Raw genomic sequence first — 20,000 nt, 5'->3', positions numbered from 1 at the left:
ATACATGAACATATACATAAACATATACATAAACATATACATAAACATATACATGAACATATACATGAACATATACATGAACATATACATGAACATATACATGAACATAAACATAAACATATACATAAACATATACATGAACATATACATGAACATATACATGAACATATACATGAACATATACATGAACATATACATAAACATATACATAAACATATACATGAACATATACATGAACATATACATGAACATATACATGAACATATACATAAACATATACATAAACATAAACATAAACATATACATGAACATATACATGAACATAAACATGAACATATACATGAACATATACATGAACATATACATAAACATATACATGAACATATACATGAACATATACATGAACATATACTTGAACATATACATAAACATATACATAAACATGAACATATACATGAACATATACATAAACATGAACATATACATGAACATATACATAAACATGAACATATACATGAACATATACATAAACATGAACATATACATAAACATGAACATATACATGAACATATACATGAACATATACATGAACATATACATGAACATATACATAAACATATACATAAACATGAACATATACATGAACATATAGATGAACATAAACATGAACATATACATGAACATATACATGAACATATACATGAACATATACATAAACATATACATGAACATATACATGAACATATACATGAACATATACTTGAACATATACATAAACATATACATGAACATGAACATATACATGAACATATACATAAACATGAACATATACATGAACATATACATAAACATGAACATATACATAAACATGAACATATACATGAACATATACATAAACATGAACATATACATGAACATATACATAAACATGAACATATACATAAACATGAACATATACATGAACATATACATAAACATGAACATATACATAAACATGAACATATACATGAACATAAACATTAACATGAACATGAACATATACATGAACATAAACATAAACATATACATAAACATGAACATATACATGAACATATACATGAACATATACATAAACATATACATAAACATATACATAAACATGAACATATACATGAACATATACATGAACATATACATAAACATGAACATATACATAAACATGAACATATACATAAACATAAACATGAACATGAACATATACATGAACATATACATGAACATATACATGAACATGAACAAATACATGAACATGAACATAAACATGAACATAAACATGAACATATACATGAACATATACATGAACATATACATGAACATATACATGAACATAAACATGAACATATACATAAACATGAACATATACATAAACATGAACATATACATGAACATATACATGAACATGAACATAAACATAAACATAAACATAAACATAAACATAAACATATACATGAACATAAACATGAACATATACATGAACATGAACATGAACATATACATGAACATGAACATGAACATATACATGAACATGAACATAAACATAAACATAAACATAAACATAAACATAACATAAACATAAACATAAACATGAACATATACATAAACATGAACATATACATGAACATAAACATAAACATAAACATAAACATAAACATAACATAAACATAAACATGAACATATACATGAACATAAACATGAACATATACATGAACATATACATGAACATAAACATGAACATATACATGAACATATACATGAACATATACATGAACATAAACATGAACATGAACATTTCTATGTTAGTCTTTGTATTTTTGTCTTTGTTATTTTTTCTTTGATCTTGTTCTTTATCTTTAGACTTAGATTGTATCATCTTGTTCTTTCTCTTTATTCTCTTTGTTCTTGTTCTTATTTTATTTTTTATTTATTTTTTATGAATAATTGCTGTATTGCTGTGGATAATTGGAAAAAAACACTTTCCCGAAGGAGACCTGCTGAGGATCAATAAAGTTCTAACTAACCTAACCTAACCTAACTAACCTAACCTAACTAACCTAACTAACCTAAACTAACCTAACCTAACTAACCTAACCTAAACTAACCTAACCTAAACTAACCTAAACTAACCTAACCTAACTAACCTAACCTAACTAACCTAACCTAACTAACCTAAACTAACCTAAACTAACCTAACTAACCTAACCTAACTAACCTAACCTAACTAACCTAACTAACCTAACTAACCTAACCTAACTAACCTAACTAACCTAACCTAACTAACCTAACCTAACTAACCTAACTAACCTAACCTAAACTAACCTAAACTAACCTAACCTAACTAACCTAACCTAACTAACCTAACCTAACTAACCTATATGAAGTAACCAGAACATTACACTTGACATACAGGTTATCACTGGTATTACAAACGTCTGATAACGTGTACTCCTGTACATACACAGCAGTACAACATTGTAGTATATTTTTCTGATGGTTTCCAAGTAGTTTCTCCAGCAACAGGACAAAGAAGGACAGAAATGAACGTTTTCTTGTTGTTGTTTCAACATAATGAGACTCTGATGACATTTGTTCTTCAGGAGATGATTGGTTGTACAAACCCGTCACATGTCACACGTTTGTCTCTCCAGCCTGCGACGCCCAACACTGGGGTCCTCACTGCACCAACCGCTGTCAGTGTCAGAACCAGGCCTTGTGTAACCCCATCAGCGGCGCCTGCATCTGCTCGCCGGGGTACCAGGGCTGGCGCTGCGAGGCCCGGTGCGAGCTCGCCACCTACGGCGCCGGCTGCCAGCAGAAGTGCCAGTGCCAGAACCAGGCGGCGTGTGATCACGTGACGGGGGGATGCCAGTGTTCGCCGGGGTACACCGGAGCCTTGTGAGTGTTCTTGTGTTCTTGGGGTTCGTCCTCACGCTGTTTCTGTGGCACCAGCAGCTCCTCAAACGTCTTACTTTCACACCTTTCTGCCTCCAAACACAACAAAGTCTGGATTTAAAGCTCTGCATATATTGGTGATGATGAGTGACTAACCTCAGTGTGTCTTAGACATGCTTTTTAAAATGATATTCAATATTTAAAGATGTGAGTTAAATATAATCTTCTCCTGGTTTCATCGCTAGTGTAAAGTATTTAGTTTAACTTGCATTTAAATCTAATCTGAAGGTAAAAACTTGTACTTTGTAGTTTTAATTTAAGAAAATAATGTTATTAATTACAGAAGTTTATTCAAGTTTATATTCATTCGTCTTTTTTATCTTCTGGTTTTTATTTATATTTATTTTTTTGGGAAAACCTTGTTCTGTTTTCATGAAGAAGAAACACATCTTGGATGTGAATGAATATAAATAATATAAGATACTTTTGAAATACTACGACGACCTCCAGACGACCTCCGTGGATGTGTCTGCCTGACAGACACACTGAAACAGAAACGATGTGAAGAAACAGAAACGATGTGAAGAAACAGAAACGACGAGAAGAAACAGAAACGATGAGAAGAAACAGAAACGACGAGAAGAAACAGAAACGATGAGAAGAAACAGAAACGACGAGAAGAAACAGAAACGATGAGAAGAAACAGAAACGACGAGAAGAAACAGAAATGACGAGCAGAAACAGAAACGACGAGAAGAAACAGAAACGACGAGAAGAAACAGAAACGACGAGCAGAAACAGAAACGACGAGCAGAAACAGAAACGACGAGCAGAAACAGAAACGACGAGCAGAAACAGAAACGATGAAGAAACAGAAACGACGAGCAGAAACAGAAACGATGAAGAAACAGAAACGACGAGCAGAAACAGAATCACGTCTGAAGTTAAGACTCTAACAGTAACTGTCACCATCTTGTCGTTCCAGCTGTGAGGACTCCTGTCCTCCAGGCAAACATGGACCTCAGTGCGAGCAAAGATGTCCGTGTCAGAACGGCGGCGTCTGTCATCACGTGACCGGAGCGTGTTCGTGTCCCGCAGGATGGATGGTAAGAAGCCATGATGGTGAAGATGATTCAGATGATGTTCTCCATCGATGATCAGCTTCATCGTGAACACATGCATAGATTCTCTAGTGTTAGGAGATGAACTTTCACTTCCTTGTTCGTTTCTACCAGAAAATCAAGTTCATCAGATACAAACAATGTTTGGTTCTTCAAGACTAACACAGTGTGTGTGTGTGTGTGTGTGTGTGTGTGTATGTGTGTGTGTCTCTGTCTCTGTGTGTGTTTCTCTGTGTGTGTGTCTCTGTCTGTGTGTGTCTGTTTTTGTCTCTCTCTGTGTGTGTTTCTCTGTGTGTGTGTCTCTGTCTGTGTGTGTCTGTGTGTGTCTCTGTCTGTGTGTGTGTGTGTGTGTCTCCCTCTGTGTGTTTGTGTGTCTCCCTCTGTGTGTGTGTCTGTGTGTGTCTGTTTGTGTCTCTCTCTGTGTGTGTGTCTGTGTGTGTCTGTTTGTGTCTCTCTCTGTGTGTGTGTTTCTCTGTGTGTGTGTCTCTGTCTGTGTGTGTGTGTCTCTCTGTCTGTGTGTGTGTGTGTGTCTCCCTCTGTGTGTGTGTGTGTGTGTGTCTCTGTGTGTGTGTATGTGTGTGTGTGTGTGTCTCCCTCTGTGTGTGTGTGTGTGTGTGTCTCTCTCTGTGTGTGTGTGTGTGTGTCTCTCTCTCTGTGTGTGTGTGTGTGTGTGTCTCTGTGTGTGTGTGTGTGTGTGTGTCTCTCTGTGTGTGTGTGTGTGTGTCTCTCTCTCTCTCTGTGTGTGTGTGTGTGTGTGTGTGTATGTGTGTGTGTGTGTCTCTCTCTCTCTGTGTGTGTGTGTGTCTCTCTGTGTGTGTGTGTGTGTGTGTGTGTGTGTGTGTGTGTGTGTCTCTCTCTCTGTGTGTGTGTGTCTCTCTCTGTGTGTGTGTGTGTGTCTCTGTGTGTGTGTGTGTCTCTCTCTCTCTGTGTGTGTGTGTGTGTGTGTGTGTGTGTGTGTGTGTGTGTGTGTGTGTCTCTCTCTCTGTGTGTGTGTGTCTCTCTCTGTGTGTGTGTGTGTGTGTGTGTGTGTGTGTGTCTCTCTCTCTGTGTGTGTGTGTGTGTGTGTGTGTCCAGGGAACTGTGTGTGGACAGCCTTGTCCAGAAGGACGATTCGGGCCCAACTGCTCTCAGGAGTGTCAGTGTCACAACAGCGGCTTCTGCGTGTCGTCGACGGGTCAGTGTCACTGCAGCCCCGGATACACCGGAGAACGGTGAGAGAACGAGTCACGGGTTCGACACAGAGATATTTGTGACACAAGAGTCCAACACCTGGAAGTGACTTCAGGACGAGGATCCTCAGAAACCAGTGGAAACAGAAACATCGTCACAGAAAGTTTCAGGAGCCGTGAGTCTCTGTAACGTTAATCAGCGTCACTGCTGGAACGATCGTGGCAACAACAGTGTTTTCTCAGCGCTGCTCCAGCGGCGCCGCTATAATGAGCAGCACCAGAAACACCAGCGTATACTTATCCAGGCCCGCGACAGGAATAGAACCTTCAACTGCTGGTTTATGAGTAAATAAGGGCTGGAGCTGAAACATCAGTGACACAGGCGAGCCGCGGCGCACCCTAACCACGGAACCCATTAACTGTAGAGGAGGAACATCATGGAGAACCAACTTGACTCTGGAAGAAGAGGGTCTTGTTTTGAAGGTTCTTGTTTTGAAGGTTCTTGTTTTGAAGGCTCTTGTTTTGAAGGTTCTTGTTACGAAGGTTATTGTTTTGAAGGTTCTTGTTACGAAGGTTCTTGTTTTGAAGGTTCTTGTTTTGAAGGCTCTTGTTTTGAAGGTTCTTGTTACGAAGGTTCTTGTTATGAAGGTTCTTGTTACAAAGGTTCTTGTTACGAAGGTTCTTGTTAGGAAGGTTCTTGTTACAAAGGTTCTTGTTAGGAAGGTTCTTGTTACAAAGGTTCTTGTTAGGAAGGTTCTTGTTACAAAGGTTCTTGTCACCAAGGTTCTTGTTACCAAGGTTCTTGTCACAAAGGTTCTTGTTACAAAGGTTCTTGTTAGGAAGGTTCTTGTTACAAAGGTTCTTGTTAGGAAGGTTCTTGTTACAAAGGTTCTTGTTACGAAGGTTCTTGTTACAAAGGTTCTTGTTACAATGGTTCTTGTTACGAAGGTTCTTGTTACAAAGGTTCTTGTTACGAAGGTTCTTGTTACAAAGGTTCTTGTTACAAAGGTTCTTGTTACGAAGGTTTTTGTACAAAGGTTCTTGTTACAAAGGTTCTTGTTAGGAAGGTTCTTGTTACAAAGGTTCTTGTTAGGAAGGTTCTTGTTACAAAGGTTCTTGTTACCAAGGTTCTTGTTACCAAGGTTCTTGTTACAAAGGTTCTTGTTACAAAGGTTGTTGTTAGGAAGGTTCTTGTTACAAAGGTTCTTGTTAGGAAGGTTCTTGTTACAAAGGTTCTTGTTACGAAGGTTCTTGTTACAAAGGTTCTTGTTACGAAGGTTCTTGTTACAAAGGTTCTTGTTACAAAGGTTCTTGTTACGAAGGTTCTTGTTACAAAGGTTCTTGTTACGAAGGTTCTTGTTAAGAAGGTTCTTGTTACAATGGTTCTTGTTACGAAGGTTCTTGTTACAAAGGTTCTTGTTACGAAGGTTCTTGTTAAGAAGGTTCTTGTTACAATGGTTCTTGTTACGAAGGTTCTTGTTACAAAGGTTCTTGTTACGAAGGTTCTTGTTACAAAGGTTCTTGTTACAAAGGTTCTTGTTACGAAGGTTTTTGTACAAAGGTTCTTGTTACAAAGGTTCTTGTTAGGAAGGTTCTTGTTACAAAGGTTCTTGTTACAAAGGTTCTTGTTACCAAGGTTCTTGTTACCAAGGTTCTTGTTACAAAGGTTCTTGTTACAAAGGTTGTTGTTAGGAAGGTTCTTGTTACAAAGGTTCTTGTTACGAAGGTTCTTGTTACAAAGGTTCTTGTTACGAAGGTTCTTGTTACAAAGGTTCTTGTTACAAAAGTTCTTGTTACGAAGGTTCTTGTTACAATGGTTCTTGTTACGAAGGTTCTTGTTACAAAGGTTCTTGTTACGAAGGTTCTTGTTACAAAGGTTCTTGTTACGAAGGTTCTTGTTAAGAAGGTTCTTGTTACAATGGTTCTTGTTACGAAGGTTCTTGTTACAAAGGTTCTTGTTACGAAGGTTCTTGTTAAGAAGGTTCTTGTTACAATGGTTCTTGTTACGAAGGTTCTTGTTACAAAGGTTCTTGTTACAAAGGTTCTTGTTACGAAGGTTCTTGTTACAAAGGTTCTTGTTACAAAGGTTCTTGTTACGAAGGTTTTTGTACAAAGGTTCTTGTTACGAAGCGTCTTGTTACGAAGCTTCTTGTTACGAAGCTTCTTGTTAAGAAGGTTCTTGTTACAAAGGTTCTTGTTGCGAAGGTTCTTGTTACCAAGGTTCTTGTTACGAAGGTTCTTGTTTCCAAGGTTCTTGTTACGAAGGTTCTTGTTTCCAAGGTTCTTGTTACCAAGGTTCTTGTTTCCAAGGTTCTTGTTACCAAGCTTCTTGTTTCCAAGGTTCTTGTTTCCAAGGTTCTTGAAGGGCTTTATTAGAAACATGATGTTTTACTGACTCACAGGTGCTTGCGGCTCATGATTGATTGACAGCTGCTGATGGGTTCACAGCCCAAGTTAGTGAGACATGTTCAGATACTGAAGCACATGAAGCAACAACTGGTCCGTGATATCATTTTGTTTTTAAAATGATATATTATTTATAAATGAATCTTGTTTAGTTTAAACAAAATTAACTTTTATTTTTTTCTATTATTATTATAACAATAATTTATATCTACATTCAACTGTGTTTGTTTACTCTGTGTATTTATTTTAAATATTGTTCTCTTCATGTTTTTATTTATTGATGAAACTAAGTAATATTGTGAAAAAAGTTTGATTTTGAATTTAAAACTAAAGCTTGTTTTTAATGATCTTTACGTTTTTACCTCAAACAATGGAACCAAAAGTCAACACATTCAAACATTTATTTTCTGGTCATGAGTTCTATGACAAGAGTCATACGTGTGCGTGTGCAGGTGCCAGGACACGTGTCCCGTCGGTACCTACGGCGCCGGCTGTGCCAAGACGTGTCGCTGTAAGAACAACGGCGTGTGTTACCATAGCAACGGGATGTGCGTCTGCGAGCCGGGCTACACCGGAGACACGTGCGGCGTCCGCCTCTGTCCGGAGAGACACTACGGCCTGCGCTGCGACAGGAAGTGTCCGTGCTACGCCAGCAACACACGCAGGTACGTCCGGTGATGACAAGATTAGAACCCAAGACCTTCTTACCTCAGTAGATTAGAACCCAAGACCTTTTTACCTCAGTAGATTAGAACCCAAGACGTTCTGACCTCAGTAGATTAGAACCCAAGACCTTCTGACCTCAGTAGATTAGAACCCAAGACGTTCTGACCTCAGTAGATTAGAACCCAAGACCTTCTTACCTCAGTAGAATAGAACCCAATACCTTCTGACCTCAGTAGATTAGAACCCAAGACCTTCTGACCTCAGTAGATTAGAACCCAAGACCTTCTTACCTCAGTAGATTAGAACCCAAGACCTTCTGACCTCAGTAGATTAGAACCCAAGACCTTCTTACCTCAGTAGATTAGAACCCAAGACCTTCTGACCTCAGTAGATTAGAACCCAAGACCGTCTTACCTCAGTAGATTAGAACCCAAGACCTTCTTACCTCAGTAGATTAGAACCCAAGACCTTCTGACCTCAGTAGATTAGAACCCAAGACCGTTTTACCTCAGTAGATTAGAACCCAAGACCTTCTTATCTCAGTAGATTAGAACCCAATACCTTCTTACCTCAGTAGATTAGAACCCAAGACCTTTTTACCTCAGTAGATTAGAACCCAAGACCTTCTGACCTCAGTAGATTAGAACCCAAGACCTTCTTACCTCAGTAGATTAGAACCCAAGACCTTCTGACCTCAGTAGATTAGAACCCAAGACCTTCTGACCTCAGAAGATTAGAACCCAAGACCTTCTGACCTCAGTAGATTAGAACCCAAGACCTTCTGACCTCAGTAGATTAGAACCCAAGACCTTCTTACCTCGGTAGAATAGAACCCAAGACCTTCTTACCTCAGTCGATTAGAACCCAAGACCTTCTGACCTCAGTAGAATATAACCCAAGACCTTCTTATCTCAGTAGAATAGAACCCAAGACCTTCTTACTGCAGTAGATTAGAACCCAAGACATTCTGACCTCAGTAGATTAGAACCCAAGACCTTCTTACCTCAGTAGATTAGAATCCAAGACCTTCTTACCTCAGTAGAATATAACCCAATACCTTCTTACCTCAGTAGATTAGAACCCAAGACCTTCTTACCTCAGTAGAATAGAACCCAAGGCCTTCTTACCTCAGTAAAATAGAACCCAAGACTTTCTTATCTCAGTAGAATAGAACCCAAGACCTTCTTACCTCAGTAGAATAGAACCCAAGACCTTCTTACCTCAGTAGATTAGAACCCAATACCTTCTTACCTCAGTAGAATAGAGCCCAAGACTTTCTTACCTCAGGTTTATTACTTTCTAATATTTTTTGTAAACGTTTGTTGGCGCAGTGGTAAGCACAGTCGCCTCACAGCCAGAAGGTTGCTGGTTCACTTCCAGGTCAACTCGTGACCTTCCTGTGTGTAGTTAGTATGTTCTCACCGTGTTGCGTGGGTTTACTCCGGACACTCGGGTTTCCTCCCACAGTCCAGAAACATACAGAGGTTGATTGAGAACTTTGGAAATTTTCCGTAGGTAAGAGTGTGTGTGTGTGAATGTTTGTGTGTCTTTGTGTGTCCTGCGACAGACTGGCATCCTGTCCAGGGTGTCCCCTGCCTCTCACCCTATGATACTGGGATAGACTTCAGTCTCCCCGCGACCCCCGTAAGGGATAAAGTGGTAGAAAATGAATGAATGGACTTTCAAAGTCATTTATTTAAGATGCTAAAGTTATTATTATGTGTGTGTGTGTGTGTGTGTGTGTGTGTGTGTGGGGGTGTGTGTGTGTGTGTGTGTGTGTGTGTGTGTGTGTGTGTGTGTGTGTGTGTGTGTGTGTGGGGGTGTGTGTGTGTGTGTGTGTGTGTGTGTTGTAGCCTCACAACTGGACTCACACATGTGTGCGTCAGCTGTGCTGATGTTCCTCAATAGAACTTGTGTTTGAGCAGCAACTGTTCCGAACACGTCAACGTCTGAATCAAAGTTCACCTGCAAACGTGTCACAGGACTAGTTTCAAGGTCAGGGGGTCGAAGGGCGTCGGGTCAGGGGGTCGAAGGGCGTCGGGTGGAAAAACAACAGGTAGTAACGGACGATGGTTTGTGTGCAGCTGTCATCCCATGTCCGGCGAGTGCACGTGTCGCCCGGGCTGGTCCGGCCTGTACTGCAACGAGACGTGTCCTCCAGGATTCTACGGCGAGTCCTGCCAGCAGGCGTGTCGCTGCCAGAACGGCGCCGACTGCCACGGCGTCACAGGAGACTGTATCTGTGCTCCGGGGTTCACTGTGAGTCACTCGCCGAGGTCGAAGGTCGAACCTGTGGAGCCTTGAAACATGGAACGCTTGAATGAGAAACTTATATTCTATTTATATTATATTCTATTATATTCTATTATATTCTATTATATTATATTTATATTATATTATATTATATTTATATTATATTATATTCTATTATATTTATATTTATATTCTATTATATTATATTATATTATATTTATATTATATTTATATTATATTATATTATATTTATATTTATATTATATTATATTATATTATATTATATTATATTATATTATATTATATTTATATTTATATTATATTATATTATATTATATTTATATTATATTATATTATATTATATTATTTTTATATTATATTATATTTATATTATATTATATTATATTATATTATATTATATTATATTATATTATATTTATATTATATTATATTATATTATATTATATTTATATTATATTATATTATATTATATTATATTTATATTATATTATATTATATTATATTATATTATATTATATTATATTTATATTATATTATATTATATTATATTTATATTATATTATATTATATTATATTATATGATATTTATATTATATTATATTATATTATATTATATTATATTATATTTATATTTATATTATATTATATTATATTATATTATATTTATATTATATTTATATTATATTATATTATATTATATTTATATTTATATTATATTATATTATATTATATTATATTATATTATATTATATTATATTATTTTTATATTATATTATATTTATATTATATTATATTATATTATATTATATTATATTATATTATATTTATATTTATATTATATTATATTATATTATATTATATTTATATTATATTTATATTATATTATATTATATTATATTTATATTATATTATATTATATTATATTATATTTATATTATATTATATTATATTATATTATATTATATTTATATTATATTATATTATATTATATTATAATATATTTCATTATATCATATTATATTATATTTATATTATATTATAATATATTTCATTATATTATATTTATATTATATTATAATATATTATATTATATTTCATTATATTTCAAAAGTCAAAATGTGTTTAAAAGTTCGTCGTTTATAGACGTTTATAGACGTTTATAGACGTTTAAAGACGTTTATAGACATTTAAAGACGTTTATAGACGTTTAAAGACGTTTAAAGACGTTTAAAGACTTTTAAAGACGTTTATAGACGTTTATAGACGTTTATAGACGTTTAAAGACTTTTATAGACATTTAAAGACGTTTATAGACGTTTATAGACGTTTATAGACGTTTATAGACGTTTATAGACATTTAAAGACGTTTATAGACGTTTATAGACGTTTAAAGACGTTTAAAGACGTTTATAGACGTTTATAGACGTTTAAAGACGTTTATAGACATTTAAAGACGTTTATAGACGTTTATAGACGTTTAAAGACGTTTAAAGACTTTTAAAGACGTTTAAAGACGTTTATAGACGTTTAAAGACGTTTATAGACGTTTATAGACGTTTATAGACGTTTAAAGACGTTTAAAGACGTTTATAGACGTTTAAAGACGTTTATAGACGTTTATAGACGTTTGAAGGCGTTTATAGACGTTTAAAGACGTTTGAAGACGTTTAAAGACGTTTATAGACGTTTATAGACGTTTATAGACGTTTAAAGACGTTTGAAGACGTTTAAAGACGTTTATAGACGTTTATAGACGTTTATAGACGTTTAAAGACGTTTAAAGACTTTTAAAGACGTTTATAGACGTTTATAGACGTTTATAGACGTTTAAAGACTTTTATAGACATTTAAAGACGTTTATAGACGTTTATAGACGTTTATAGACGTTTAAAGACGTTTATAGACATTTAAAGACGTTTATAGACGTTTATAGACGTTTAAAGACGTTTAAAGACTTTTAAAGACGTTTATAGACGTTTATAGACGTTTATAGACGTTTATAGACGTTTAAAGACGTTTATAGACATTTAAAGACGTTTATAGACGTTTATAGACGTTTATAGACGTTTAAAGACGTTTAAAGACGTTTAAAGACTTTTAAAGACGTTTAAAGACGTTTATAGACGTTTAAAGACGTTTATAGACGTTTATAGACGTTTAAAGACGTTTAAAGACGTTTATAGACGTTTAAAGACGTTTATAGACGTTTAAAGACGTTTATAGACGTTTGAAGGCGTTTATAGACGTTTAAAGACGTTTATAGACGTTTATAGACGTTTAAAGACGTTTATAGACGTTTAAAGATGTTTGAAGACGTTTAAAGACGTTTATAGACGTTTATAGACGTTTATAGATGTTTATAGACGTTTAAAGACGTTTATAGACGTTTATAGACGTTTATAGATGTTTATAGACGTTTATAGACGTTTATAGACGTTTGAAGACGTTTGAAGACGTTTAAAGACGTTTATAGACGTTTATAGACGTTTAAAGACGTTTATAGACGTTTATAGACGTTTATAGACGTTTAAAGACGTTTATAGACGTTTAAAGACGTTTATAGACGTTTATAGACGTTTATAGACGTTTGAAGACGTTTATAGACGTTTATAGACGTTTAAAGACGTTTATAGACGTTTATAGACGTTTGAAGACGTTTATAGACCTTTAAAGACGTTTATAGACGTTTATAGACGTTTAAAGACATTTGAAGACGTTTATAGACGTTTAAAGACGTTTATAGACGTTTATAGACGTTTGAAGACGTTTATAGACGTTTGAAGACGTTTATAGACGTTTAAAGATGTTTGAAGACGTTTAAAGACGTTTATAGACGTTTATAGACGTTTGAAGACGTTTATAGACGTTTAAAGACTTTTAAAGACTTTTATAGACGTTTATAGACGTTTATAGACGTTTATAGACGTTTAAAGACATGTATAGACGTTTATAGACGTTTGAAGACGGTTATAGACGTTTGAAGACGTTTATAGACGTTTATAGACGTTTAAAGACGTTTATAGACGTTTATAGACGTTTATAGACGGTTATAGACGTTTGAAGACGTTTATAGACGTTTAAAGATGTTTATAGACGTTTGAAGGCGTTTATATATACGTGTGTTTCTCAGGGTCAGAACTGTTCGATCGGATGTCCGACTGGATCTTACGGCGCCAACTGTTCGTCCACCTGCACCTGTAAGAACGCAGCTCAGTGCTCACCTGTGGATGGTTCCTGCTTCTGTAGACCAGGTGAGCTCAGAGGCGGCAGATGTTTGCTGAGAACGTTGTGTTCATGAGTTTGTTCTCAGGCTGGCACGGCGTGGACTGTTCTATCAACTGTCCCAGTGGAACCTTCGGTCTGAGCTGCAACCGGACCTGCATGTGTGGCAACAGAGGAGCCTGCAGCGCTTTAGATGGACAGTGTAGCTGCTCACCTGGATGGAGGGGAGGTCGCTGTGAGCAGCACTGCCAGGTGAGTTAGGTTATTATTGTTGGATTCTAGTTGAAATTGTTGGATTATAGTTGAAAATAGTTTGTTTACAGTTGAAAATAGTTAGATTCTAGTTGAAAATAGTTAGATGATGGTTGAAATAGTTTGATGAACAGTGTAGTTTAGTCTCAGTACAGTAACAGGGATCATGTGACCAGGACGGCACGTATGGACTGAGCTGCAGAGAAAGGTGTGACTGCAGTCATGCTGATGGATGTCATCATTCTACTGGACACTGTCGATGTCTGGCTGGATGGACTGGTGAGAAGATGTTGAGGAGAACAAAGTTCATGATGATAGTGTTGACGTGTGAACATCACCAATAAAACATCTTCTTCAGGAATCCACTGTGACAGTGTGTGTGCTGAGGGCCGCTGGGGCCCCAACTGTTCTCTGCCCTGCAACTGTAAGAACGGAGCCTCGTGTTCACCTGATGAAGGAACCTGTGAGTGTGCGCCGGGATACCGTGGAACCACCTGCCAGAGGAGTAAGTTACACAACCAGTGACACACAACCAGTGACACAACCAGTGACACAACCAGTGACACAACCAGTGACACACAACCAGTGACACACAACCAGTGACACACAACCAGTGACACACAACCAGTGACACAACCAGTGACACAACCAGTGACACAACCAGTGACACACAACCAGTGACACAACCAGTGACACAACCAGTGACACAACCAGTGACACAACCAGTGACACACAACCAGTGACACACAACTAGTGAGACACAACCAGTGACACACAACCAGTGACACACAACCAGTGACACACAACCAGTGACACAACCAGTGACACACAACCAGTGACACAACCAGCGACACAACCAGTGACACACAACCAGTGACACACAACCAGTGACACACAACCAGTGACACAACCAGTGACACAACCAGTGACACAACCAGCGACACAACCAGTGACACACAACCAGTGACACACAACCAGTGACACAACCAGTGACACAACCAGTGACACAACCAGTGACACAACCAGTGACACACAACCAGTGACACACAACCAGTGACACACAACCAGTGACACAACCAGTGACACAACCAGTGACACAACCAGTGACACACAACCAGTGACACACAACCAGTGACACAACCAGTGACACAACCAGCGACACAACCAGTGACACACAACCAGTGACACACAACCAGTGACACAACCAGTGACACAACCAGTGACACACAACCAGTGACACACAACCAGTGACACAACCAGTGACACAACCAGCGACACAACCAGTGACACAACCAGTGACACAACCAGTGACACACAACCAGTGACACACAACCAGTGACACACAACCAGTGACACAACCAGCGACACAACCAGTGACACACAACCAGTGACACACAACCAGTGACACAACCAGTGACACACAACCAGTGACACAACCAGTGACACAACCAGTGACACACAACCAGTGACACACAACCAGTGACACAACCAGCGACACAACCAGTGACACACAACCAGTGACACACAACCAGTGACACACAACCAGTGACACACAACCAGTGACACACAACCAGTGACACAACCAGTGACACACAACCAGTGACACACAACCAGTGACACAACCAGTGACACACAACCAGTGACACACAACCAGTGACACACAACCAGTGACACACAACCAGTGACACACAACCAGTGACACACAACCAGTGACACACAACCAGTGACACAACCAGTGACACACAACCAGTGACACACAACCAGTGACACACAACCAGTGACACAACCAGTGACACAACCAGTGACACACAACCAGTGACACAACCAGTGACACAACCAGCGACACAACCAGTGACACACAACCAGTGACACAACCAGTGACACACAACCAGTGACACACAACCAGTGACACACAACCAGTGACACAACCAGTGACACAACCAGTGACACACAACCAGTGACACAACCAGTGACACAACCAGCGACACAACCAGTGACACACAACCAGTGACACACAACCAGTGACACAACCAGTGACACACAACCAGTGACACACAACCAGTGACACAACCAGTGACACACAACCAGTGACACAACCAGTGACACACAACCAGTGACACACAACCAGTGACACACAACCAGTGACACAACCAGCGACACAACCAGTGACACACAACCAGTGACACAACCAGTGACACACAACCAGTGACACACAACCAGTGACACACAACCAGTGACACACAACCAGTGACACACAACCAGTGACACACAACCAGTGACACAACCAGTGACACACAACCAGTGACACACAACCAGTGACACACAACCAGTGACACACAACCAGTGACACAACCAGTGACACACAACATAAAAAAGAATAAACAAGATAAACTCAACAGTGCTGTTCGGTCACTAGAGGGCGCCAGACACTTGCTGCGTGTGACGTTGAAAAGCATTGAATGGAAAACAGATTTTCAAATGTCAGTAGAATATAATAACTTTATATATTATATTATATTATATTATTATTATATTATTATATATTATATAATTATATATCAACATTATATTTTTATCAAAGTACATCTTGCACAGGAATTAAGATACTTCGTTCATCACTGCAGTAGATGTTAACAGACCTTCTTGTAGTTTGTTCTCCAGGATACTGCAGTAGATGTTAACAGACCTTCTTGTAGTTTGTTCTCCAGGATACTGCAGTAGATATTAACAGACCTTCTTGTAGTTTGTTCTCCAGGATACTGCAGTAGATGTTAACAAACCTTCTTGTAGTTTGTTCTCCAGGATACTGCAGTAGATGTTAACAAACCTTCTTGTAGTTTGTTCTCCAGGATACTGCAGTAGATGTTAACAGACCTTCTTGTAGTTTGTTCTCCAGGATACTGCAGTAGATGTTAACAAACCTTCTTGTAGTTTGTTCTCCAGGATACTGCAGTAGATGTTAACAAACCTTCTTGTAGTTTGTTCTCCAGGATACTGCAGTAGATGTTAACAGACCTTCTTGTAGTTTGTTCTCCAGGATACTGCAGTAGATGTTAACAGACCTTCTTGTAGTTTGTTCTCCAGGATACTACAGTAGATGTTAACAAACCTTCTTGTAGTTTGTTCTCCAGGATACTACAGTAGATGTTAACAAACCTTCTTGTAGTTTGTTCTCCAGGATACTGCAGTAGATGTTAACAGACCTTCTTGTAGTTTGTTCTCCAGGATACTGCAGTAGATGTTAACAGACCTTCTTGTAGTTTGTTCTCCAGGATACTGCAGTAGATGTTAACAGACCTTCTTGTAGTTTGTTCTCCAGGATACTGCAGTAGATGTTAACAAACCTTCTTGTAGTTTGTTCTCCAGGATACTGCAGTAGATATTAACAAACCTTCTTGTAGTTTGTTCACCAGGATACTGCAGTAGATGTTAACAGACCTTCTTGTAGTTTGTTCTCCAGGATACTGCAGTAGATATTAACAGACCTTCTTGTAGTTTGTTCTCCAGGATACTGCAGTAGATGTTAACAAACCTTCTTGTAGTTTGTTCTCCAGGATACTGCAGTAGATATTAACAAACCTTCTTGTAGTTTGTTCTCCAGGATACTGCAGTAGATGTTAACAAACCTTCTTGTAGTTTGTTCTCCAGGATACTGCAGTAGATGTTAACAGACCTTCTTGTAGTTTGTTCTCCAGGATACTGCAGTAGATATTAACAGACCTTCTTGTAGTTTGTTCTCCAGGATACTGCAGTAGATATTAACAGACCTTCTTGTAGTTTGTTCACCAGGATACTGCAGTAGATATTAACAGACATTCTTGTAGTTTGTTCTCCAGGATACTGCAGTAGATATTAACAGACCTTCTTGTAGTTTGTTCTCCAGGATACTGCAGTAGATATTAACAGACCTTCTTGTAGTTTGTTCTCCAGGATACTGCAGTAGATATTAACAGACCTTCTTGTAGTTTGTTCTCCAGGATACTGCAGTAGATATTAACAGACCTTCTTGTAGTTTGTTCTCCAGGATACTGCAGTAGATATTAACAGACCTTCTTGTAGTTTGTTCTCCAGGATACTGCAGTAGATGTTAACAGACCTTCTTGTAGTTTGTTCTCCAGGATACTGCAGTAGATGTTAACAAACCTTCTTGTAGTTTGTTCTCCAGGATACTGCAGTAGATATTAACAGACCTTCTTGTAGTTTGTTCTCCAGGATACTGCAGTAGATGTTAACAGACCTTCTTGTAGTTTGTTCTCCAGGATACTGCAGTAGATGTTAACAGACCTTCTTGTAGTTTGTTCTCCAGGATACTGCAGTAGATGTTAACAGACCTTCTTGTAGTTTGTTCTCCAGGATACTGCAGTAGATATTAACAAACCTTCTTGTAGTTTGTTCTCCAGGATACTGCAGTAGATATTAACAGACCTTCTTGTAGTTTGTTCTCCAGGATACTGCAGTAGATGTTAACAGACCTTCTTGTAGTTTGTTCTCCAGGATACTGCAGTAGATGTTAACAGACCTTCTTGTAGTTTGTTCTCCAGGATACTGCAGTAGATGTTAACAAACCTTCTTGTAGTTTGTTCTCCAGGATACTGCAGTAGATGTTAACAAACCTTCTTGTAGTTTGTTCTCCAGGATACTGCAGTAGATGTTAACAGACCTTCTTGTAGTTTGTTCTCCAGGATACTGCAGTAGATGTTAACAAACCTTCTTGTAGTTTGTTCTCCAGGATACTGCAGTAGATGTTAACAGACCTTCTTGTAGTTTGTTCTCCAGGATACTGCAGTAGATGTTAACAAACCTTCTTGTAGTTTGTTCTCCAGGATACTGCAGTAGATGTTAACAGACCTTCTTGTAGTTTGTTCTCCAGGATACTGCAGTAGATATTAACAAACCTTCTTGTAGTTTGTTCTCCAGGATACTTCGGTCACCGCTGCAGTCAGACGTGTCCTCAGTGTGTCCACAGCAACGGTCCGTGTCATCATGTGACAGGAGAGTGTGATTGTCTTCCAGGCTTCAAGGGAACACTTTGTAACGAAGGTGAGAACCTTCAGCTCCTCCTGCTTCTGTGCGGCTTCGTTTTGTTTCCGTTCTTTAGAGGACGAGGCAGTAAAAGATATCATTGTTTGTTCTCTTTAAATGATAAAACACTAGAAGGTCATTTATAATGTGTGAAGAATCAATCAAGAGACATGTGACACTAACACATGACATACAAATGAAACCATTGAATTAATTAATCAAATCTAACGTTCTGAAAACATAAATAATAATAAATCATTGAACTCGAGTCCAAACAGAAGCAGATGTTTGAACTTCTCCATGACCCTCAGTGTGTCCCAGTGGCTTCTACGGTAAGACCTGCTCCTGGAGCTGCTCCTGCACCAACAACGGAACATGTAACCCCATCGACGGATCCTGCCAGTGTTACCCCGGCTGGATCGGCAGCGACTGTTCTCAGCGTGAGTCTGTTTCTGACGATCATGTGTCTGACGATCACGTGTCTGACGATCACGTGTGTCTGACGATCACGTGTGTCTGACGATCACGTGTGTCTGACGATCATGTGTCTGACGATCATGTGTCTGACGATCACGTGTGTCCGACGATAATGTGTCTGACGATCACGTGTCTGACGATCACGTGTGTCTGACGATCACGTGTGTCTGACGATCACGTGTGTCTGACGATCACGTGTCTGACGATCACGTGTGTCTGACGATCACGTGTCTGACGATCACGTGTCTGACGATCACGTGTGTCTGACGATCACGTGTCTGACGATAATGTGTCTGACGATCACGTGTGTCTGACGATCACGTGTCTGACGATCACGTGTCTGACGATCACGTGTCTGACGATCACGTGTCTGACGATCACGTGTGTCTGACGATCACGTGTGTCTGACGATCACGTGTCTGACGATCACGTGTGTCTGACGATAATGTGTCTGACGATCATG

At 38.1% G+C, this 20,000-nt stretch overlaps 1 protein-coding gene across 1 annotated transcript in view; it reads left to right on the top strand.

The window, feature by feature from the left end:
• The first annotated feature begins 4,355 nt into the window (after positions 1–4,355).
• Positions 4,356–20,000, top strand: part of LOC148078986 (uncharacterized) — a 31,748-nt gene continuing 16,103 nt past the window's right edge. Inside the window, exons 1-9 of the mRNA XM_087790421.1 lie at positions 4,356–5,260; positions 8,077–8,289; positions 10,375–10,549; positions 13,695–13,815; positions 13,875–14,038; positions 14,215–14,317; positions 14,397–14,543; positions 18,944–19,078; positions 19,372–19,500. Coding sequence (XP_087646547.1) covers positions 4,812–5,260; positions 8,077–8,289; positions 10,375–10,549; positions 13,695–13,815; positions 13,875–14,038; positions 14,215–14,317; positions 14,397–14,543; positions 18,944–19,078; positions 19,372–19,500 — 1,636 coding nt within the window. The 5' untranslated portion in view covers positions 4,356–4,811. The remainder of the gene's footprint in view (positions 5,261–8,076; positions 8,290–10,374; positions 10,550–13,694; positions 13,816–13,874; positions 14,039–14,214; positions 14,318–14,396; positions 14,544–18,943; positions 19,079–19,371; positions 19,501–20,000) is intronic.

This window comes from Callionymus lyra, chromosome 5 (assembly GCF_982586985.1).
Source record: "Callionymus lyra chromosome 5, fCalLyr1.hap1.1, whole genome shotgun sequence".
NCBI classification, from domain to species: domain Eukaryota; kingdom Metazoa; phylum Chordata; class Actinopteri; order Syngnathiformes; family Callionymidae; genus Callionymus; species Callionymus lyra.
The sequence above is the reverse complement of the archived record's forward strand: the minus strand, read 5'-3'. Positions and strand labels throughout refer to the sequence as shown.